This window comes from Urocampus carinirostris, chromosome 13 (assembly GCF_059441175.1).
Source record: "Urocampus carinirostris isolate Australia breed hairy pipefish chromosome 13, RoL_Ucar_1.0, whole genome shotgun sequence".
NCBI classification, from domain to species: Eukaryota; Metazoa; Chordata; class Actinopteri; order Syngnathiformes; family Syngnathidae; genus Urocampus; species Urocampus carinirostris.
Genome location: NC_142361.1, coordinates 8,279,952 through 8,304,431, shown reverse-complemented (window position 1 = coordinate 8,304,431; position 24,480 = coordinate 8,279,952). Strand labels below are relative to the sequence as shown.

Genomic DNA, 24,480 nt, shown 5'->3' with positions numbered 1-24,480 from the left:
AACGTTGTATGCCACGAGGTTAGGTATGTTGCTTCGAGGAAAACATGTAATAAAGACCAAAGAGGGAAAACACTATTTAATACTGTCAGTATAAACAAGCAAAATATTTGAGACGTGGTGTTTAGAGATTGGCTCAATTTACAAAAGTGCATCGTAAAAAGAGTGACATTAAAAGTAGTGCAATAACATAAACATTGACTAGATGCAACGCGTTTGAAAAAAGTTAACTTCTATTTGATGTTTCACTACAGAGTGTTTTATTAAAGTGCAATACTATGTTTCTATTTATGCATGTACTGTACAGTACTGTATTTTATTTATTAATAGTCTTCATTTCGCGCATGCGCAACTGTACATTCTAAAAGGCCGGGTGCAGTGGACAGCGGTAAGTAGAGCTCGTCTTAATCAAACAAACTCACTATTTACTATCTCTACGCTTCGTTCGACGTCGAGGTGGTTCATTTATTGAACCAGTTTCACAATTGTATGAGTGTTATGTTTCCCTCGAAATACTGTCAAATGATGAGCTTTTGGTGTCAAAAGTCGTAAATCGAGGCCTCCATCACAAATTATACGCGAGGCTACTCCGGCCACGAAGCTAACGCTAATCGCTTCCTTGTGCGGCGTTATTTTCTGAACAATAGTGAGTCAAGCCTTTGAATGTTGTTTAAACGTGAGACTGGGGTTAAGTATATTGCATTAATGGATTACTATTATAATCACTGTTGAATTCAGACGGTGTCTTAGCTATCTTCCATATGAAGTGGCTAAGCAGTTCGGCATATGCTGTGTCAGTCCCTTCTACTTAACTAACAATTCTAGGAACATTATATGCAAAATACTTGCAAGCGGTTGATCAAACAACAAAATAAATCCAAATCGGTCAGTAGAAGTCTACCCACTACGTATTTGTCGTGTTACTGAAGAAGCACGTGGTGCAGTGCAGCGTTTCAAAGCCTGTCTTTAAATCGCTCTATCCTTTTAATGTTTTTGTTAATGTAATGGTGTTAATGTATCGCGTATTTATTTTGGAGTTGCCTTTGACGGGCGTTCTCAAGCTATTTGCACATTAAGGCTTTTATTGGGAAGTGTGCAGCACTTTGTTCTTTTATTATGCATCTAATGTGAGCTACACTGCCTCCAAAATAAACAAATCGGGCGATACTGTAGTTACTAGTTATGATAGTAGTTGCTGTTGTTTGTCTGTTTATTGTGTGAAACTCTTTTTTTTCCCCTTCCCTTTCCCCTCTTTCATAAGTATAAGCAGCTAGCCGACAAGTGGGTACACGTGTTCAGTCAAGGTGAGCCATGGCCCAATTCGGGGGACAGAAAAATCCACCCTGGGCGACTCAATTTGCTGCCACCGCTGCCGTGTCCCAACCCGGCCACACATCCCACACAGCCCAGTCTCTTGACATTAGCCTGCACTGTGAGTACAATAAACTACATTTGGTTGCTCTTATATCCAAAGTTGTTCTGGCTTACTGCATTCTAAAATGGGGGGGGGGACTAATGAGAAGTAATCCAGCATGTGCAATTCGAAGTACGAATCCCACCACCAAAGATTTGCAGCAGGTGTTATCACACTTTTTGCATGTGAGCTGACAGTCAAAATGATTGATTCGCCACAAAAAATGCAAATAGCGAATTATTTTCAATTGTGCTGAGGATTCTATTAAAAATTCCTAAATTACACAAAAAACTTAAACAAATTGAAATTTGTCAGGAGCCTAGCATTCCGGGAAATGCATCCCAGTTTGTGTAATTCAGTGCTGACACTTTCTCAATGCAAATAAATATACGATAAAACAAACATTCTCTCGGGGCCGAACTAGTAGATTAGAGAGAAAGAAAAATAGAGGGAGAGAAGGAGGGGTGGTGGGAGAAAGAAATAAAGGGAGAAAGAGAGAGAGCAAGAGAGAGGGAGAGAACGTGAGAAACAAAAGAGATAGTGAGAGAGGAGCAAAGAGAGAGAACCTAAGAAATATAAAGAGAGAAAAGAGAAGACTCGGAGAAGGGGAAAGTGAGAGAGCGTGGGAGAGAAAAAGAGAACTTTAAAGGGAAGAGGGAGCAAAAGAAGGTAAAAAGACAGACAGAGGAACAACGAAAAAGGACAGGTGGTGAGAGGGAGACAGTGAAAGAGAAAGAAATACAGCGTCTTTATGAGAAGCACCTGTCTTTGGCAACATCAAGTGGACATACTTCAACCTTCAGCTCTTTTTTTCTCTTGCGCTTTTGAGCGCTGTCTTACGGGTCTCATCCGGCCGCCTGTTTGACACCTCTGATCTACACTGTTTGAAGGTGGCTCGGAGTTGGCGTGACAAATTTTTCTTAAAACCAAAGATATTAATTTTGCATTTCACACTTGAGTGATTGGGAGGGATACATATAAATGAAAAGTCAAATTTTCAGATGCTGTAATTTTGTTGAAAATGCAAAGGTTCTGACAATATGGAATATTTTTCTAAAAGATCCTGAATATTTTTAAACCAGTGCACACAAAGTAACTATGCGTAACTATACACTCATGAGTAAATTACATTTGAGTTGTAAAACAAAATACAACTCAGTTTAAGTTCTGACGTTATGAGGAAATCTATGCGTTTTTATATTTTTTGTTTCGGACCCCAAATTTCATTTCAGTTATCTCTAATGACAAACCATTTGTTGTTATAAATGTAATCCCTTACTATTAAAATTCATTTTCACCAAGTTCAGTATTATGTTCTTCAGCAATGACTGAATGATGCAAATGGAAAAATAAAACGGAATGAAATATTTTCTGCCAAAAGCTTGTGTGAAATTAAATTCTTATTTTGCCTTTCCAATAGCACTTGGTGTGCAGCAGCCTTCCCTTCTGGGTGCGTCTCCTGCTGTTTATTCCCAGCAGTCGGCCTTGGCTGCTGCCTCCCTCAGCAACCAATCTGCTGCCAACTATCAGTTGTCTCAGCAAACAGCCGCCTTGCAGCAGCAGGCAGCGGCAGCCGCCGCCGCTGCTGCAGCCGCCTTGCAGCAGGTCTGTCAATTCGCAGTGAACAGTCAGCAGATATGGATCCATATGCTTATACGTTTCTTATCGGCTATGCGCTTGTGTTTAGTCACAGATCAATTCGGCCCTCCAGCAGTATCAACAACAACAGCAGCAGCAGCAGCAACCTCCCCTACAACAACCGCCGCAGCAGCCTCTGTACAGTGTGCCTCATCAGGTCAAACACGTTTTTTCCTTTCTTTTTTTGGTTTGTAGGCTGTGACAACAAAACGTGGAGGAAGCCGTAACCTATAACCAATTTCTTGATGGACTGTGTCTCATTTAGATTCAACTACACACTGTTCTTAAAAAATATCACCCACAAAATTAACTTTTGTGTGCCTTTTATTTTTGTTTATAATTACAACCACAATATGCAGCTCTTTCAAACAAGTTTAGGACAAGCAGTGTTGGAGAGACTACATCTTGACTTTCAGTCAATTGATCATCAATTACTTAATCAATTTATCTTGTCTGAATATTAACAATTTTGGGGCAGTGGTTAATTTCCATGGAATACAAACTAGCAAAATATGCAACTACATCTTGGGCAGCTGTCAATCATAATTCTATCAGCAATCAAGTACATACTTGCGTCAAAAGAATATTCCCTGAAAAAAATAAAAGCAATGCTCAGCAACATAAAGGAAGAGTGTGCATTGCCTCTTTCACAATTCAGAGAATGCAGAGGAGATGCAGGTTGTGAGACTTTATAATCATTAAGAAAATCTAAATGTTAAAGAAGGGAAATGCTTAAAATCTTTCAAGTGACCAATTATGTTTTTTGTTAGATTTGGTCATTATCAGTCAGATTATTGTGCATTCCTTAAAAAATCTTCAATTATCATTTAACAATAATCGAATCATGAGGTATCTAAAGATCCATACCCTTATTGGTAGCTAATTATCTGTCGGCTAAACCCCCATGATTGTTATACTCATCCAGGTTTTTGGTTCTTTTCTCAGCTTCCACAGGCTCAACCTTCACTGCTATCACAGGTAATTTGTTGTAATCTTCCACACTAAATAAATCGTTTATATAATGTCTGAAGTAATGAGACATTCCCAAATGCTTCTGCTTACCACCATTTAGCCACCAGTGGCTTTGCCCACAAGCCTTAGCCTCTCCAACCCCCAACAGACAGCCCAAATCACAGTTTCCTACCCGACGCCACGCTCTAGTCACCAGCAGCAGCCACAGAAACAGCGTGTCTTCACAGGTGTCGTCAACAAACTGCACGATACGTTCGGCTTTGTGGACGAAGATGTCTTCTTTCAACTGAGGTTAATGAGAGCATACGCAGTTGGGCAGATGCCGTGGCTAACAGTTGTTCAAATGAAAGAATGGTCATTTTGCTTTTTGGTGTTCATTACAAATGAAGAAGAAAGAGAACGTTTATGTACTGAATGTTCATTAGTTTTCCTCTTTCAGTGCTGTAAAAGGGAAGACACCTCAAGTGGGAGACAGGGTGTTGGTGGAGGCAGTGTATAATGCTAACCTGCCCTTCAAGTGGAACGCTCAGCGCATCCAGACTTTACCTCAGCTCGCTAATCAGTCGGTTAGTGCATTTTGACATTTACAAATGTAGGTGCTTGTTCGAAACCGAAAAGGGTTTAATTTCAGTCTGTTAATCTAAGACATCATCAATGGATTTGTTTACTTAATCGGTTGTAATGTGTTTTTAGGCCTTTTCTCTTGATGTTAAATCCCTGTTTGTTGCTGATTGACAGTTGTTCTCAATCCATCTTAAACAGCATCAGCAGCCTCAGCCTTTGCCTCAAGCTTCACCACAGCTGGGTGCCCTTTACAATGAGCCAGGGATTCAACTGCGCTACGCCGACATTCACCCTGCATCGGATGGAAGACAAAATGTAACCACATAGTCCTTAAATCAAACCCTGTCATATTTTTGTTTTATTGAAATTTGCTTTCATTTATAACTCCTGTCATTATTATAGCTCCCTTTTCAACAGTATTTTTTGAGCCAGTTTTCTCCTCTAATTATTTTTTGTTTGATAGTGGAGACTCGGTTCGCCACAGAACCAAGACTGTCTTTGTTTTTTCACAACAGGCACCCAACTAGAAGTGGGCCTGGTCATTTTTCTTTTTTTTTTTTTTTACATCTCACCATTGAATGCAAATGACCAATGTGTAATATGTTTTTGTTGTTGGTTAATACTTTAGCCTTTTTGCAGTTGACAAGATTGAATATCCTAATTTATTTAGTGGAGGAAAGAAGTGTATTGAGGGCAGCACGGCGGCGCAGTGGTTAGCGCTTATGCGGCACAGTTCATGTCATGGGAACCTGTCTTGGGTTCAAATTCAGCTCCAGACTTCCTGTGCGGAGTTTGTATGTTCTCCCCGTGCTTGCGTGGGTTTCCTCCGGGCACTCCGGTTTCCTCCCACGTTCCAAAAACATGCATTTCAGGTGAATTGGCCGGTCCAAATTGTCCCTAGGTGTGAATGAGCGAATGAGTTGTCTGTCCCTGTGTGCCCTGCGATTGGCTGGCAACCAGTTCAGGGTGTCCCCTGCCCACTGCCCGGAGATGGCTGGGATGGGCTCCAGCCAGCCCCCCCCCTCGCGACCCTAATGAGGATAAGCGGTACAGCTAATGAGATGAGAAGCGTATTGAAGCAAGCGGTCCCGCATAAGAGTAAGGGGCCGTAACAATTGCAGGTTGATTACCTCAAGCTGTTGCTTGATTTTATCTTCTCACAGAATGTATAATAAATGCCAAAACCACGTCACTTGACCAGGCAATAATAGCTGTGTTCAAATATCAAGCTATTGTTTTGGCACTTAAATTAAGTCCAAATGAAAGGCAGGGGCGTAAACCCCATTGTCATCTCCCAATCAAAAGACTATGCCACTCTGTACCTAGTGGCGACTGCCGTAGACTCTCACAGGAGGTGGTTTGACTGGATCAGTCAGACCCTTTCTGTGCCCAAAAAGTGGAATGGGCTCTCGTGCCTGACCGGTACTTTGGAAGGGAGATGAGTTCTTATTGTCATGTAGCATAAGTTTAGCTTTCAAATCCAGTGCAATCCCAACCCCTTAAGATGGAAAATCAGGTTTCATTCGTGAAGATTTATTTTCGAAAATTCACAGTACATTACCATATTTTTCGCTTAAAGAGTCATGCTCCGCCTCCCAACATGATGAAGGCTCCTCCCATCCTTCAATCGCTGCCACCTCCAACTACATTCAGTGTTCCACCACCAGCGCCCCCTCCTTCCCTACTTCAGGCTCAACTGTCCGCCGCCTCGCTAGGCCCCCTTCTACAAAACCCGCCCCAGCCTCTCCTGCCGCAGCCGCCCCCCAAAGGTAATGTCCTCTATTGCAGATTGACCTTCTGGATAAGAAGGAAACAACTGTGTGTGGCAAAGTTGCCAAAACCGTATGACATTGTTCTCTAGATTTATTTTCAGGGGGTCTTCTTCAGCCCCCCGTGCGACTCCTGCAACAATCGCAGCCAGTGAGACGGATTGAGCCTCCTCCGCGCTTTGCTCCTCGCAACGATCGCCCCCCTGAGCTCATTCTCCGCAGCAAAGAGGATCGCAGGTTATATGAGCTTTTTAACATTACGGCACTTTACTTCATAGTGACAGCATATAACTTCCCACTATAAACCAATCGCTTTTACGTGATTTGATTCATGTAAACAGGTTGAGAAAATGAAAAAAAATATAAGGGGAAAAAAATGTCCACACCTAAAGGCGCACCAGATTATAAGGCCCCCAAAATAGTCTTTTGTCATATTTTATATAAAAGGAACGTAGAATTACAAGAGCTATGGTATTGATTCACGTATAACTGTTGGTGTATTTTATACGATAATGATATGTATTGGTGCAATGCTGGGTCAGTCAAAAATGTCTGCTATCTAATTGTATGCATCAGGAATCAAAATGGAGAAGGGGGGAAAAATTTATCCTGAAATTACAAAATAAACGCACAAAAGCATAACAGGGGAATCAACTCTGGCTTATCTGATCATGGGTCAGACTTTGCATTTATATCTTTCAGGGTGACTTTAACATTAGTTTTTGGCAACGTGTGTACAGACGCTGCCCTACTTACTAACGGGATAGGTTCTAGACGATCGTTTGTAAGTTGAATTTGTTTGTAATTTGCTTAAGTGCTTTTTTTTGTATGCTTAAGGTTTATACAAGTTATGTTGAGGCTTGTATAAGTAACATGTGTTGTTCTGTACTAAAAAAATGAACATTTCATGAAATAATATGCTCTACAAAGAAAGTGAGGTTTAACTTACCTACCTTTTGGGAGATGCGCTTCAAGAGGTCCTCCATGGTAAAAAAAAGTGGCAGAAAAAAAGCATTCAGACCATTTTCTCAACATCAATAAGATTCCATATTCCACTTTCATTTCAAAAGAAACAGCTTGTCTCTTCTTTACCCTTTACACCAACCATATAGAATGGATGCGAGAGATAAATAATAAAAATGTCGAAGTAAAAAAAATATCTACAGTTTTTCGTAAGTCGAATGGTCGTAAGTTAGGGAGCGTCTGTAGAATTAGTGTGAAAACGTGCTGAAAATCAAATACCTTTCCGTATGTGAACTGTATCAGGTCCAGTGGTTAAGTTTTGCGACCCAGGTTCAATTCCCTTGGATCAATTGAAAAACATTGAAGGCAATCACTGCACCAATATGGTGGTATAGCGTATAACCTCGTGGAATATTGCACACGGATAAAAACTGCATGTATTTCCAATTTTATCCACCATACTTTCTGGTATATAAGGCACACTTTCAAATATCGGCTCAATTTGGGTTTTTTAGTGCGCCTTAAAGTCCGGAATTTTTTTCATTTTTTTTTGTTTTTAAGTGCATATGCACAGCTGCCAAATGAAAAACTTTAAGGTTTGCAGGGTTTTTTTGGATTGGTTTTAGGTTGCCTTTATGTCAATTTTTTTTAAGCATCTTGTCCTGTCACCTCTTCAGCCGGGATAGAGAGCGCGAGCGCAGGCGATCGAGAGAGCGCTCACCTCTGCGCAAACGTTCCCGAGAGCGCTCCCCGAGAAGAGACCGTTCTCCCCGGCGTCCTCGCAGGGTCGTCCCTCGTTACACAGTGCAATTCTCCAAGTTCAGTTTGGACACGTAAGTCAATCATCATTGTGCCAGATCAAAGCATGGGGATTTTTAAATTCTGTAAAAAATTGTAAGCCTTTTTGTTTTTCCCCCTCCCCTCAGTTCAAGCTGTGACATGATGGAGTTGAGGCGACGCTATCAGAATCTTTATATTCCCAGTGACTTCTTTGGTGCCTCTTTCACCTGGGTGGACGGTTTCCCTCTGACGCGACCTTTTCAGTTTGGCAACGCTTGTAACTTCCACATATTGCACAAAGAGGTGGATCCTTTTGCGAAAAATACAGCTGTGCTGGATCCGCCCGATGCTAACCATTCATACAGTGCCAAGGTGGGTTTTTCTTCCATTCAAAATCTCCCTTGGCTGAACTTAAGTTTAATTAAAATAAAATGTTTTGTTTACATGTGCATACAACACAACAAAAAGATCCGACGGAGAGTTTTAAGTTATCCGTGTATCACATGCTGAGCAACTACGGCGTCCGACTCTTAGGTCGCTATTCCTGTTAGCATAGCCGTAACATTTCTTCCTTATTATGCGAACTTCTCTCAAGACTGTAGAAAACGGTCTCAATTATTATTCATGGTTATATTCATGGCATCAAGGTATCCAAAGACGCTAAAAACCTTATAATGTTGGCGATATATGAGTAGTGATGGCAAGATAAAGCCCCGTGAACGTATCGAGTCTTTGGGCTAATTGCTTTGCCGAAAGCCTAATCAATCGAGGCCTCATTTAAAAGCTCATTTAGCAATGTTGACATCTGCTGGTCATTTGATAAAACAGATGTTATGTGGTTAAGAGACAACAAACCAGTAAATATGTGCACAAAATAATGGACGTTTTGTTCATTAAATGTTGTCCGTATAATTGTCAGTTGTATGTTCAGTAACTTGTGCTTGTGTAACTGGGACACACTTTGTAGGGGAAATAGTGCATTGAATTGATTTTTACTGAGGAATAAAATCTATGACATTGTATCTACATACATTATTTAATGAATTATAATTATTATATTCTGTGTGACACACACAAGTATGTATGTGTGTATGTGTGTATGTGGAGAGAGAGAGAGAGAGAGAGAGAGAGAGAGAGAGAGAGAGAGAGAGAGAGAGAGACCGACCTAAGCTGTGCTTAATTATACATGTGTGTTTATACCTTGTTGAGAGATATCGGTTCAAAATACTCCCAAACTGGTGAAGTCCTTCACTTTTTGGGTGGTTTCATTCTTTAGTCGAAGTAAAGCAGCAAAAATCCAAGACTCATGTCGGGGACTCCTGGGTTTTTTGGAGCTAATTATTGAGCGCGAATCGCGATGTGGGAGTCAGTCAAATGAGGGCTAAAAACGGGGCCTCGTCTGCCTTCGGTCATGTGACATGAGGTAAAAACGAGATGGACCTCAATACAGGCTCCATTTAACACTGCCCCTTTGTGCGGGGCATGACTTGCGACTCCAGATCCAGTTGTAACATCACTATGAGGAAGTCTTTAGCCCCCTACCAACTTCACATCTAAATTAATTCATATTTGTCAGCTCCTAATTGACCTTAATGTGTTTTATATATGTCACTTAACTCTTTATTTGTTTGCACATCAAATGCTACAAAAGGAGCAAAGTTTTGTTTAGGCTTTCTTCGCTGATATCTTTAGAAGTTCTTTTCCTATGACTGAACAAACCCATTCAGGATTTTTTTAGGGCGTGTTCAGGTTCTTTTTCATGGTAATATACCAAATTAACATGGCAGGGAGGAGCTATAGGTCATGCTGTAAGTGTGCTGTGTTACAACCTACCCAACAGATGTATAAATTTCAATTTATTTTAAAGCACAGTAGAACATATTTTTGTTCCAGTCCCCATCAATCATCATGTTCATTTGAACGTGAGTGTGACATAACACCTTTATCCAGTTGAAACACTTCTACTAATGAGTTTTTAGCTGTGGAAAATGGACAAACCTCATTTCAGCAATCGTTCCGGCTACCTCTGACCAACGTTACAAGTGCCCCAGACACATCGTCGAACCGTTTTTCATACACAACACTCTTCCAAATGTTTAAGATTAAAGGTACTCCCAGAACGAAAACAAATTGTAAGTAGAGGCATCACCGATCACACGTCATACAAAGATAACTGACCTAAATCAGCAGCCGCCTGCTGTTGTTGTCCTCACGTTCTGATTGGCTGAGAATAAGCGCTTTTGGATCTATTGTTCCACTTAAAATTCTAAAATAATGAGAATTTTAAAAACTCATCTAATAAATTGACAAATCAAATCCTTCCAACTTAACATAAAAAAATTGGGGCGTTTACTATGAATGAAATTGACCTCAGCTAATCAATAACAGGCTGCCTTTATCCTTGGTTGTTCATCGTTTCAGTTTAATTTTAAAAATTAGCCATGTTATTCCTTTGCAAGCAATTAACAAAAGGTTATGTTTGATATTACCAGGTGATGCTGTTGGCTAACCCAAGTTTAGAGGAGTTGTATCATAAGTCGTGCGCCCTTGCAGAAGATTCCCAGGAAGTCAGAGACTCATTCCAGCATCCCGCAAGACTCATCAAGGTACATATAAAAGAAAATATTATTTCCCAAATGAGCGATTAATTTCCCAAACAATATCCATTACATCGTCACCATTTACAAAAAAGATTATTAGACTGTCACTTTCCCTCCTTGACTGTCTTTCTCTTTTGTATATTTTCGCCTCTAGTTTTTGGTGGGAATGCGAGGCAAAGACGAGGCCATGGCCATCGGTGGCCACTGGTCTCCCTCTCAAGACGGCGCCGAGCCAGAGAAAGATCCATCTGTCCTCATAAAGACAGCAATACGCTGTTGCAAGGCACTCACAGGCATCGATCTTAGTCTCTGCACTCAGTGGTAAGAGCATTCCTCCTTTTTTGCCAGTTCTTCTTAAATTCAAATCTTGAGATGTTCTAAATATGTTTATGTTGTTACTTTACCACATATTCACTATCACATATACTATTGCCCTTTTCTGCGTTGTTGTCTCGGCTTTCTTTTTGTCAAACTCCAATTTGACACACACATCTTTGTGGTGACAAACCAAACACAAGACTGGCTGGGAGCTGTAGCATGGACCAGACGACACTGCTGTCACTTTTGTGTTTTCTTGTTGCTCCGTTCTGTTTAAACAGTATTCACTCATTGTACCTACCTTTCATTTTTTTCTTGTTTGCACATTCAAATGTATCGTATGTGAAAAGGCAGAACTTTGTTTTTATTTTTTAGAGGGGGATGTGTAGGCTCTGTCATTTTGTCGACTGGGTCCCATCACCATGACAACCGTTGGAAAACAGCAGACTGGGCCCATCTTTGGGTTCATTGTGAGGGAAGGAAGAAAAGTCCCAGAGAGACTTTTAAGATCAATACTTGACTCCCATGGGGTGGGGGGCGTGAGGCCGGAATAGCTAAAGGTTTCCCTAGCCAGGCTTGCCTGTTGTGCTTTGCCCTGACCAGAATGTTTCTTTCCAATGCACCCTCTTCCTTTGCGACAGGTATCGTTTTGCAGAGATACGCTATCACCGGCCGGAGGAGACACACAAAGGGCGGACAGTCCCCGCTCATGTGGAGACAGTGGTTTTGTTTCTTCCGGATGTTTGGCATTGTCTTCCTACCCGCTCAGAGTGGGAGGCGCTATCGCGGCGACTCCGGGAGCAGCTGGCTGAGAAGCTGTCGGCCGAGCGAAAGGAGGCAGATGGAGAACAGGCACTGAACCGCTAATCCCTCTTTTCATTTCCGCTTTTCACAGGAAGGCACAGGAATTTCAAAAATAAGACACACAAAACATGTCACATGCCAAAAACACATGTACTCGGAGTTTACTACTCCAGCCAACATCACCTAGGCGTCTCTGTTTACTCCTCCATCTGTCCCCTTCCTCCTACTTGCCATCCTGCCATCAAAACCCCTCACCTTTCCCCACATTCAGCAGACACACACATTGGAAGCAGTAAGAGTAGCTTGTTGTGTTTGTGTACGCTCCCCTTTTGCAACTGGTACGACAGCCTCCAGCTTGTCTAATTTGCTTCTAATCTGGGTCGAAATGTTTTCATTTGTTTCCGCTCTTTGCTGACAATGCCAACAATCTTCCCTTGAGATGATTTTCTAAATTTCAAACGGTGCTATTTTTTTTTTTTTAATGCTCGCATGCAAAACTGGATTATTGCTGGAATCTGTGGAGTCAGTTGCATGCTGATGATGTGTTTGTTGTAGAAATGTCCTTTTTTTCATATGATTTCTCACACCAATTATATTGGGAAACGAGAACCTTTCACTCCCAAGTCCAGTGTTCCTTGTCTGTTTTTCTTGTTGGCTTCCATATTTTTAATTTTGGACTACATGTAGACTTAGAAGGAAGTTGAATGAATGTCTCATGTAGTTCCTTAAATTTTCCATAATTGGCTAAGACTGTAGGGCCACCCTCGCTGTGTAGAGACCAGATCTCTTGAGAGGTCAGATACACCTCTTTGATTTTTTTACCTTATTTTTTGTGTTCCACAGATTGATTGATTGGCAGCTGGTTATGAAAGCGCTAGAGGGCTTTCCTGTGTACCCCTCAGTAGCAGTGGACTAAAGCACAGTCAAGCTCACTAGAGTTTTATATTTCCGTTTTGTGTTTTTTTTTTAAAAAACATTTGTGATCTTGCACGGATCAACCTAGAAGTTTATGAGAAGCACAAGCGATGTTCTGACTTTTTTTCTTTTCTCACTTCTTTCCTTGCTGTGTTTCTGACTCGACAACTTCCTGAAGGAGGACGAAGAAAAAGATGGAGACCAATCGAAGGACGTCTGCATCCCTACTCACTGGACCAAACTTGATCCGAAATCAATGAAGGTTAGTTAGTAAGTTTATCACTGATCTTTTAATCTTCATATTTTTGCGATTACATCAGGGTTATTCTTTTTACACATGAACGTTATTGTGTACTGGTGCTATTCATTTAATTATGTACAACTCCCAAAAGGGACCTTAAATTTGATCCATTTTGGATTGCTCCCACAAAATGAGTTATTTTCTACACAAGGGTCAACAGTAATTTTGATATTTGAGTTCTACAAATAAAAAGCCATGGAGTTGGTTTCTGTATTAGTGGTAAGAGCATTTTACATTACGCAAGAATGTGCATGTGTGTATACTAGGGAGATTCTTAAACTAACATTGGGGACATGAAGGCAAACGAATACCTGATTAAATCGTTTTTCGTAGCAGGCTACACTCTGTGTCAGACCTCCAACTGGACCATGGTCTGATTCAATTTGAGCTTTGCTTAACTGAAATCCAGTTTCACTTCATTTGGCAGTGTTGTTTCTGTGACTGCTGTGATAGGTGGACTGATACATTGCCTCACCTTTATGTTACAGATTTTTGCTTAATGGCAGCAACATGTCTTTAGTGTATTATGCCTCTTTGTTAACTAATGACTTGATGAACTACAACCCCCCCCAACTCAGGTGAACGACCTGCGGAAAGAGCTAGACTGTCGTGCTCTGAGCTCCAAAGGCTTAAAGTCGCAGCTGATTGCCAGGCTGACAAAGCAACTGAAAGTAGAGGAGCAGCTGGAAGAGTCCAAGGAACCTGAGAAGCCAGAAATCAAACTTCCCGAGGAAGAGGAGCCATGCCGCAATGAGGAGGACAAAGAGGTAAAGTGTAAGCAGCGCTTGAAAGTTACCTTTACTAACTCATAAGAAGTTGAAAATGATGAAGCGCGCGCTCTTTGCTAGGAAGAGGAGAAGAAGAAGCAAGAAGAGCTTGAGCGTCAGCGCAGAGAAAGACGCTACATTCTACCAGATGAGCCCACCATTCTCGTTCACCCAAACTGGGCTGCCAAGAATGGAAAGTTTGACTGCAGTGTGATGTCTCTCAGTGTGCTGTTGGACTACAGGCTAGAAGACAATAAGGAGACTTCTTTTGAGGTGCGTTTTTGCTATTTGAAGTTGCCGTCAGAAATTAGATGCTTTTTCTCTGTCGCCATATACTAGCTTAGTCATGATCAAAGCCTCAGGCAGTTCATTCTTCAAGTACATGCATATCTTGAATGCACTCGAATACTCTTTTTTAAAAAAAATGCTTTTAGGGGTTTATGTTAGTGTTTCGACTATTTGAAACAGACCTTTTCTTCCATTTTCACACTACACGAACAAAAAATACAAAGGTGAGCATAAAATCTCTCTCCATGCCTCCTGCCCCCTTTCCTGCTTCCTAATGTCTTGAGTGTCCCGTAACAGCTTTGAAAACGGATCGGCGCAAAAAAGGCGTAAAAAATCTAATGTAAAAAAAAATGGGTTCAGTGGCGCCAAAGTCCAAATATAATAATAATAATAATAGTAAATGTAACAATTTTTCCTGCAAAGCCCTGACTGTAGCCCCCATGACGCAGGTATTGCACACCGTGGTGCATCTCGCACGCTAAATTTATTTTGCATTGCTCTGCAGAAACTTCTGCAAATCAATGCAAAAGACTTGACGTGCTTTCTACCCTGTTGTTGCAAAATCAAGTGTCGTGAACTTGAGTCGGGTGTGTGTGCCTCTTGGCTCAGCCAAAGCACTCGTGGACAAGTTCACCCTGCGCTGCTTCTAATGTAAACAACTGATTTATTGGTCTGGGGAAAACATGATTCCCGCTGGAAAGATAAACAATTGAATAAAAATTGGTTCGACTCTCAATTATTTGAACTATTTGATAACTATTAACTACTATTATATAGTTAACTATTTGAATAGTTTAACTCTAAACTATTGGTCATCTGTTTGAGTCAGTCGATCGTGACCTCTTTGACCATTACCTACCGACTTGGGCAGGATGCTAAGGAAATAATCAGCTGATAAGGAGGGGAAATCTGAACCGGAGGATTGTTTTCCCTCTGACACTATGGACTACAGTGGGATTTCACGCCTCGACATTGCGGATTCAGAGCTTCGCGGGCCTAAAAAATAATGATAATAAATTTTTTTTTTTATATATATATTTTTTTTTTTGAAGGGGCGTCGCTAGTTCGTGGTTTCACGTTCGCGGGTTCAGAGCTTCGCAGGTCTAAAAATAATAATAAAATACCGTATTTTCCGCACTATAAGGCGCACCTAAAAGTCTTAATTTTTTTCAAAAGCTGACCATGCGCCTTATAATACAGTGCGCCTTATATATGGCTCAATATTAAATCACAAGTTCTCGCAACTTACGCAACAGCCGCCGACTCGATTTTCCCCCGAACGTGGAGTAGTCCGCGGTGTATGCTGGGATTTACATACCGGCGTTTCATTGGCTAACCAATGTGTCAATCATCAGTCAAATCGATGGCTATTGGCTGAAGTTATTCGGAGCCTCGGATTGGCTAGAGGGCCAAAACAAACCCTGCAATTGGCCGAAAAACATGACTGATTAGCAAGCTTGCTAAACTACGCCATAAAGAAACATGTTTCATTAGTCTGTATTTGTAAACATTTTACTCTCCTGGATTTACTACACTCACGGTTGTAAGAAGACCATGATTGCGTATCATTATTGAACGTGAGAACTTAGGTGAGCTATGCGGCTTTATATTTTCCCGTCAACTTGTTTTAGAACGATCTTGATGTTGCTGTGATGAGTTGAGTGAATTAAACTCAATTCCAAGTGTTTATTGTCATATGCACAGTATAGTTGCGAGCGATAAAGAAAATAGAAACTAAGGAATGGTTGGCATTTCTTGAATCCCAAGACTTTAACCTTCCGAATGATATTATAAATGATGCATTTGAGTGACATCATACGGACATCGCATCCGCACGTGTCTACGACACGTATTTGCTTCTTTGCAAGCTTTGGGAATGTTAAGGGGGTAATCAGTTTGACTGAATCATCTGACTGTTTTGTCGACGTTCCCATTGTAGCACCTTATAATCCGGTGCGCCTTATCTATGGAAGATATAGGACCAAAAACTATTTTTTGGGGGTGCGCCCTATATCCCGGTGCGCCCTATAGTGCGGAAAATACAGTAATTTAAAAAAATTATTATTATTTTTTTTTTTTTTTTAAGCATTTTTGAAGGGGCGTCGCTACTTCGTGGTTTTACGTTCGCGGGTTCAGAGCTTCGCTGGTCTAAAAAATAATAATAAAATAAAATATTTTTTTTTTTAAACATTTTTTTAAGCATTTTTGAGGTTCGCAGATTTTCGGGTGGTTTTGGTCCCCATCAACCTGGTCTAAAAAATAATAATAATAAAAAAAATGTAAAAAAAGAGAGAATTTTTTTTTCTTTTTTTTTTTTCAAGGTGCGTCGCTACTTTGCGGATTGTCACTTATCACGGGTAGTTTTGGTCCCCAATAACTGCGATAACCGAGGTCCCACTGTATTCCGATGAGGATATTGAACCTGATTGCTTGGTAAAAGGGGGACAAACTGGTTTCTGACTGATGAACTGAGTAACGAAATGGAGGAGGAGGAGGATCTGGATGATGAGAATGTGTAAGACTATTTGTAATAGGGCTGCACAATTAACTGAAACCTAATCGACATTCCGATGCGACGTCGCCTCAGTTTTTTCCCCACGGATTTATATGCAGCAACCCCTAGCAAAGCTCCCCAGAAGAGGGCGCTGTTTAATTAAATTTAACCTCGGTAAAATTCTCATAAAATATCAATTCAAGGCGTATCCAAAGTAAATTTTATGCTTTTTTTCGAACCGTTTGAGAATCTGGACCGTTTTTGTCTATTGAAAGGAACTGAAATGATCACTGCAAGTCCTAGTAACATTGAATATTCGAAAAATGACCCGATGGGTTCATGTTCTTCAAAATCTTTTAAAATAAAAAAAGCTGCAATCTTGTCATATTCAAAGTATTACTCATAAAATGCCATATGATGCGAAATTGCAATACTGGTCTGATAAATTGCAATTGGGCTTTTTCTTAAAATCTTGCAGCCTTAATGTGGAAGGAGACGTGAGAGGACAAAACATTTGGGCAATCCAAAAATGAAAAAAAATCTTGTCTCCATCACATGAAATGGCTGGCCACTTTGTGCCACAAACACTGCTGGAACTTACTTTGTACACAATTGCCCGCATCAGTAGCCCTGTCACCGCACTCAATTATTTTTTTTCACGAGGAAATTACTGACCACACAGTCGCAATGACTAATTTACAAGGGAGGAGATAATTATTATACGCTGGAGCACAATCTCATTTTAGCTGTTATATACAAGTCAAAGGATGAGTGAGCCTACAAAGATCCTATGGGACTAAGACCTGGGTTCGTTCCATGTTTGATGCAACAATGTCCGCCTTCAAATTCAGGGGGTAAATGACTTAAAATCCACATATGTGTAGAAAGGTCTGATGCCACGGAAAAATTTGAGTGGTTGGAAGTAATAATATTCATACATGCGTGATGTCATTAGTGTCATTAGCGCCGCGAGTGATTCATAAATCGCACCACACAACGAATCGATGAGCTTATTTGTTGCCAACGCATATAATCATCAATTTCAATCAATTTTTTTTCAATTTGTTGTTGCAACCCTAAATGGTTTATGATTGGAATATTTGATATGTCGGCCAAAGGGCCTCTTAAGAAAGACCATCTTTGTCTATGGTTAAACTGCAACACTTGTCCTCCAGGTTTCGCTGTTTGCTGAGTTGTTCAATGAGATGCTGCAGAGAGATTTTGGTTACCGCATATACAAAGCCCTTGCCACCACGACCACAAAGGATGAAAAGAAGGTTAAGGAGAAGAAAATAAAGAAGGAGGCAGAGAAGGAGCCTGAAAAGAGAGAGTTAAAGGAGAAACATGAAGATGGCAATGAGCCAGCAGCCAAGAAATCAAGAGAAGACAACGAAGTTGAGAAAAGGAAGGTAAGTGGTGTCAAGCAAATCCTCTTTTATGAGGCCTTCTATTTGTTTTAATCAGTCTTAATTTGCAGAGTGATAACAAGGTTGTGAAAAAGGAAGACTCTCGCGATGAGGAGGAAAATGAGAACGATGGCAGCATGGCCAACGCAGAGTATGACCCCATGGAGGCTGAAGAGGAAGATGAGGAGGAAGATGAGGATGATGATGGTAATCTTTAATTCTATCATTTTCATATTTGTCCCTTAGTCATTGTGGCCAAGGATGAGAAAACATGCACCACGCTGAAACTGTGATGGATTCCATCTCTACTTTCTCTGAGGCTTCATCTATTGGGAGTATTTAAGCACTGACATGACATCTATTGCTGTATTTTCACGACCATAGGACGTATCGTGTTAAAAGGCGCCGTCTTTGTAGCTATTTTTTCTGTATCAAACACTATCCTGGGTGTACCAGGAGCCCTATTCTTGCAGTTGTGTTATCAATAACAGATAATCATATAAGTATGCACATTTTAAAAATAAAATAAAAAAAATAGAACAAAAGTCAAGTTTTGTTGTATTTAAGTATTGATGACAAAGCAAAATATGTTTTTTTTTAAAAAGCTGGTGTTAACATTTTTCCATATCAAAACATACCTGTCAAAATCCTCCTCAGTTTCTGTCCAGGACAGCTTCGCTAAATCTCCTTTTAAAAGGTTCACTTTCTTCATTTACAGAGTCACGTTCATAGTCACTTTTCAAAAGCTCGAACAACAGTCCCGGCAGACACGTTAGCCCGAGCGTCGACAATCCATTATTTTCATTATAATCCACTGAAGGTTTCTGCTCCACGCAGTCCTGGTCTGAGTGGAAAAATGACACTGTTGCTAAAAGCAAAGCACCACGGCAATAACAATAACTCTCAGATTGCTAGACGCAATGACATTAGCACCTATGAGCGCTTCCGCAGACAATGCATTGCATGTGATGTCACGTGTCCTCTTCTGCTTGTGAGAAACTTATGGTGAACACGGGGGAAGGCATAAAAGTCACAGGAGATCGCATACATGTCTTATTGAGTTACGAATGTGAACGAGCTCACAAAAACATCGGATTTCACTGGACAATGTTGTCAGTCTTGACTCAGTCTTAGCTCAAGCCTGTGACCTCCCAGATAACGCGCGTCGCACGTTTTAAAGAAAATCTGGGGCTTTTTGTTGTAAAAATACAGTACTTTGACAATGTCAATGTTGTGATTTTTGACTTTTAGACAAAGATAATGAAGATGACAAGGAGCGGAGAGAACACAAGGATGATCGTAAATCGCCAAAAGACAAGAATTTGAAGGAAAAGGTAGGCTTCTTTCACTCCATTAATGCACAATTTTTACATTTCTGTCATGTGTAACTACTGCTCTATAAATTTGAGACTTTAAGCTGAAACAATTACCTTTGCAATGAGTGTCTATTATGGGGTCTTGTTTTACTAGCTGAACAAGAATCAGATGGTCACATACAACAAGGAACTGCTCTTGGCATTTGTCTACTTTGACCAAAGTCATTGGGGTTATCTACTGGAGAAAGATTTGGAGGAAATTTTGTACACTCTTGGTCTGCACCTTTCCCGGGCACAGGTCAGGAAAAAAATGCTTATTAGTCAATGCAAAGTTTGACATCTTTCATGAAAATGTTCCTGTTTTCAGATTAAGAAACTGCTAAACAAGCCAGAAGTAAAAGAGTCGTGTTACTACCGCAAGTTGACTGACAGGCCTACAGATGAGCCGGATTTTTATCCCCCTGAAACACAAATTGAAAATCTTCTTGGTAAGCTCCTCCGTGTGATAGTTCTTAGTTTAAAACATTAGTTTAAGGCAGGGGTTGGGAATCTATTTGACCCTAAGAGCTATAAATGGCAAAATATTAATTATTTTATATTTTGAGAGCCATACCTTATATTTTAAGACAGAATTCAGCAAAACCGCCAAAGCCGCTCTCCAGACAAAATCTAAATTTTCAGCATTTTATACCTTCAGCGCAGTGGGCGTGTGTGAGGGAGAGGAGCGTCCCATGTGTGCAGAGATCCAGCCATCCCTACTGCTCACCCACTCTTCCAAATTGCTCTGTGTCATGGATGGCTGTTTTTTTTTCTGTGGGTTTTATCATAGTGTCAACACTGAACATTACTCAATAAGTTTCCTTACAAAGGATTCCTGGGCAACATACAGACAAAATGCGGTATTTTGTTATGAACTATGGCTGCAATTTGTAGTCAAGACTGTGCCATTTATATACTGAACCAAACACCTAGCATTGTTCGGCTTTGCCTAAATAAAAATACGAGACAACAGTGAGAAATGATAGTCAAAATTGAAAAGAGTACAGACATCCTATGCAATCTCCCTTGCAGGTGTCTTAATATTAAAAATGGAAACAAGACCAAAAAAAAAACTAATCAAAATATGAAGTGAAATTCTAGTTAAGCCTTTTTTTCCCCAACCAGGGAACAGAGAGCTACTTCCTGCCCTGAAGTCATGTGGTCGCTCAGAAGCTGGCGAGTCCAGTAATCTGATCGTGTACAATGGAGCCATGGTGGACATTGCAAGCCTGATGCAGAAACTTGAGAAAAGCGAACAAGCGCGAGAGGAGATTGAGAACAAGCTCATGGTGCAAGACTCCAAGATGGGTAAAATACCCCCCCCTTTTTTTTTTTTTAACAAATCCCATTTTGCAAGCTACACTCTGAGTCAAACCTCCAGCTGGATCATGGTCCGTCTCAATTTGAGCTTTGCTAAACTGAATCCTAGTTCCACCTAATTCGGCATTCTTGTTTCTGTGATTGCTGGCATTGGTGGACTGGTACAAGTCTATGCGAAAACATGGTACAAAGTTGAAACATTTACAGAGCCACTTATTTGGGGACACAGAGGCTGTCAATCTACAAACAAAATGGGGCGGCAGTAGCTCAGGAGGTAGAGCGATTGTTTTAGGATTAAGGGATCCCAGTTTGAATCCCGGCTTGTCCGTGTTACATGTCGATGTGTCCTTGGGTAAGGCATTGAACCCCCAATTACCCCCAATAAGCAGGTTAGCGCCTTACACGGGCGCACAGATCACGGCCGCAATTGGGAAATGTGAAGCACAATGTAAAGCGCTTTGGGAAGTCATTGACTTGAAAAGCGCTATATAAACGCAGATCATTTCATTTCAAATGCGTTTTTTTCCCGTTCTGCTAGGCGCTGCTGATTGTGAGGCGTGCCCCAAAAAAGTCATCTATTTTTGATAAGGTGAACGACATGAAAACTACAGTAAAAGCTAGGGTTTCCTAAAAAATTAAAATCATCGATACAGTGCTGTCCTCTCTTCGTAGTATATTTTTCTTTGCCAACTAGTGAACGACGTCCCGAATAACCAAACTTGTTTCTTTAGGTACTGTTTACACGGGCAAGGCCTATTACAAAAATGTCCCATTAGCTTGCTAACTATACCGATATATTCTAAGCTAAGCTACGACATACTAATAGTTCAAACAATACATCATTCTGTAGAAAACGTCACCATGAACAAAATTATTCACTCAAATAATTACATTTCATACTTAAGATTATTGTCCAAAGCAACAATGAGAGGATTTGCAGTGAGTGTTCAAACGTGGGCATCTGCGCTTCTCTTTTGTTTCTTTTTAGCAAAAATCGACATGTTAAACCTCAAGAGGGCACTAGAGGCCACTAAATGTTAAGGAAGACCGTTATCATATGCGGTCCAATTTAATTGTAACTGTGCATTCCCAGTTACATCAACTGTATTTTCCAGTATTTAAGGCATATTCCATTATAGGGTGCACTTTCACATTTCTGGCCAATTTGGGGCTTTTAGTAGGTGCCACTATATAGTCTGAAAAATACATTACATCAATCTTGAATATTACAATTTGACGTGATTTTTTGTATTAATTCTCATGCCAGAGGAAGATGCCAAGGTGAAAGTGCAACTGGAACAAGAAAACAGATCATTATCTAAAGAGCTGGATGAGACAAAAATGAGCTTGAGGCAAACTGAAACTATGCTCAAGGACACCGAGGAGCAGAAGAACGTCTACCACGAACATTTCACCAAGACTTGCAAGACTCTGACAGACATGGTCAAAGGGCTGACGACCGTCATGAGAAAGGTATTAGTCACCAGAATGATACACTTAAAGGCAATACAGAGTCTCTCTTACTAAAATACCTTTTAAAATATCCATAGTAGACAAAGATAATGAATAAGATAAGATAATGAATGTTTATTATGTTTTTGGCGCACGGTTGCCAAATTCCTCTAGTGTGTGTTGAACAGAGGAGAACGGCGAGCTGCTTTTACCCCACAATGCATGCACTTTAAATACAAAACACCATGTTGACATATGAAAACATTTATGATGCCTTGACAATGAAGTAGTTCAACACTTCATAGTTTACATAACTAGCAAAACAGAGGATTGACAGTACTTTATTATTTCAGATTTCTTATATTTCAACTTTTTCACCCGCGAACCAAGTCCTCAATTTTACATCTGAATTGAACATCAGTGAAGATCATCCATTAAAAATGCTACAATTAATCCACGTCATGGGCGTCAGGTTGCTGGAATTTCCTTTAAAAAGCGAATGTAATCTGCCCCGCCAACTACAAAACAACAAAAAGTCAATTCATATTCATTTGTATAGCCCTTAATCACAAGACGTCTCAAAGGGCTGCACAGACTATTACAGACTAATTAAACAATCCCCCGATATAAAACTTGCGTGAGTGCAAGGAAAAACTCAAAAACCTCAGCATGAAGAAAGTGAAAACCTTGAAGGGACTGCACATGAAGTAATCCTCCTTCCAGGATGACCAAGCTGCACTAACGATACACATATTGTCAGCATGAACTATAGGTCATTCATAAACTACAAATTATAACTGTGTCTTAAGCCTAGATTTAAACAGTTTCACTCAGGTTGATCTAATCTCAGTGGGTGCAGAGTATTCCACAGCACAGGGGCTCGAATGGAGAACGCTCTCAAAACCTGCGGATCTCTTCTTGGCTCTTGGATCACCAGCAAACCTGCCTTTTCTGAGCCAAGGCTCTGAGCAGCACAATGGGTGGAAAGTTAATCTGGAAGAGACGAGGGGGGGAAGTCCACGCATGATTTTGTATAATACCAACAGAACCTTAAAATCGCATCTTTAAGTGACAGGGAGCCAATACATGTTAGCCAAAAGTGGGGTAATGTGATCCAACTTTTAATTAAAATCCCCACTGCAGTTTTTGTACCAGCTGCAGGCTCGTGATGGTAGACTTCGGGAGACTGGAGAGTAGTACATTACAGTAATAAAGACGGGAGGTAACAAACGCATAAATTGTAATCTCAAATTTTTAGCATTGTTGCAAATATGGACAAAAGCTCTTCTAGAAATATTTTAAAAATAATATTTAAAAAACGAAAAGATGTGTTGCAATCTGGCACTATTACCCACAGTATGGATGTTATGTCACTGTTGTCTCAAAATATAGGGCTCACATTGTATTTGTGGCTCCCCTGGTTCGCATTTTCTTTTGGCGCTGCAGGAAACATGTGCTCGTGTTCATAATTGCCGTATTGAATGGTCTTGTGATCTGAAAATACACAAACGAGAAAAACTAAAACGATGCTGCTAAAAACAGTCTCAGGTGTGTGCGAGGGCATGGCGCTGTTGTTGCACTTTAGCCAAAGGCATTAACGCCAAAATCCCCATTTGGTTGGTGCTAGACATGTATTTTATGAAAAAGTATACTATAAGATGAGTCCTTGGTGGGAGTAATTACTTTGTATTCAATTGTATTACAAGACTGCACAACTGATATCCTTTTCTTCTACTTCCCCAGGATCAAGATGGAAACGAAGAAAGTATGGAGCTTAAAATGAACGGCGCCAAAGACAAAACTTCTTAAATCAGCGACTGAGGTCATGTGGTCTTTGGGACATGTACATACGAAAGTAGTTAGGCGTGTAATACTAAAAACGAATAAAACCTCGAAAGTAATGGGAAAAAACTAAACCTTTGACCCACTGACAATTGTACATCCCTCAAAAGGATTTGATGGTTGACATAAACCGTTTGATGGATGGATCATAGTGTGAAAGTTTCTCTACTTCTCTGTGATAATTGACCTAAAAGACACAATTGATTATGTAAATGGTCACTAAAATGATTTTAAATATTTAGACCTTACTGGGTTTTGCTCAAGTATTTGTTCATTTTTGACTTGTGTACATATTTTTTTTCTTGGTCGCGGTCTCTCTTAATAACTTTTGTTATCTCTTGTGCAAGTTTGTGTTGTGATTTTCTTAAATAGGCAATGCTGTTTATATTTATGTGCCAGTTAATCTCCCATAAATTATGTACAGACGTGGCTCGCTTTCTTGACTTGACTTGACTTGCCTTGTAAATAAGACTCCACTGTTGAATAAACACATACCCTTTTTTGTGGGTACTGTAGTCTCG

At 40.4% G+C, this 24,480-nt stretch overlaps 1 protein-coding gene across 3 annotated transcripts; it reads left to right on the top strand.

The window, feature by feature from the left end:
* Positions 1-359: 359 nt before the first annotated feature.
* Positions 360-24,474, top strand: ccar1 (cell division cycle and apoptosis regulator 1). 3 transcript variants are annotated; one of them, XM_088350833.1, is made up of 26 exons: positions 360-385; positions 1,259-1,429; positions 2,832-3,016; positions 3,099-3,206; positions 3,995-4,027; positions 4,122-4,312; positions 4,461-4,587; positions 4,784-4,900; positions 6,165-6,354; positions 6,459-6,591; positions 7,995-8,150; positions 8,244-8,469; positions 10,590-10,703; positions 10,852-11,018; positions 11,657-11,867; positions 12,913-12,996; positions 13,614-13,802; positions 13,884-14,075; positions 17,760-17,993; positions 18,062-18,197; positions 19,242-19,324; positions 19,461-19,604; positions 19,674-19,794; positions 20,471-20,653; positions 21,933-22,138; positions 23,861-24,474. In XM_088350833.1, exons 2-26 carry the CDS (start codon positions 1,309-1,311, stop codon positions 23,924-23,926), a joined length of 3,717 nt encoding a protein of 1,238 aa, XP_088206959.1. In that variant the 5' UTR covers positions 360-385; positions 1,259-1,308; the 3' UTR covers positions 23,927-24,474. The 3 variants fall into 3 exon arrangements, with proteins under 3 accessions (XP_088206959.1, XP_088206957.1, XP_088206958.1); XM_088350831.1 differs by having other exon boundaries at positions 6,447-6,591; XM_088350832.1 differs by lacking the exon at positions 360-385 and adding an exon at positions 506-643 and having other exon boundaries at positions 6,447-6,591.
* The last annotated feature ends 6 nt before the right edge of the window (positions 24,475-24,480 follow it).

Bases quoted from the DNA above. Each gene is read 5' to 3' on its own strand.
- ccar1 (XM_088350831.1), top strand. From the start codon at position 1,309: ATGGCCCAATTCGGGGGACAGAAAAATCCACCCTGGGCGACTCAATTT. The intron at 20,654-21,932 runs GTAAAATACCCC...TTCTCATGCCAG, and splicing joins GGTGCAAGACTCCAAGATGG to AGGAAGATGCCAAGGTGAAA. The intron at 22,139-23,860 runs GTATTAGTCACC...CTACTTCCCCAG, and splicing joins TGACGACCGTCATGAGAAAG to GATCAAGATGGAAACGAAGA.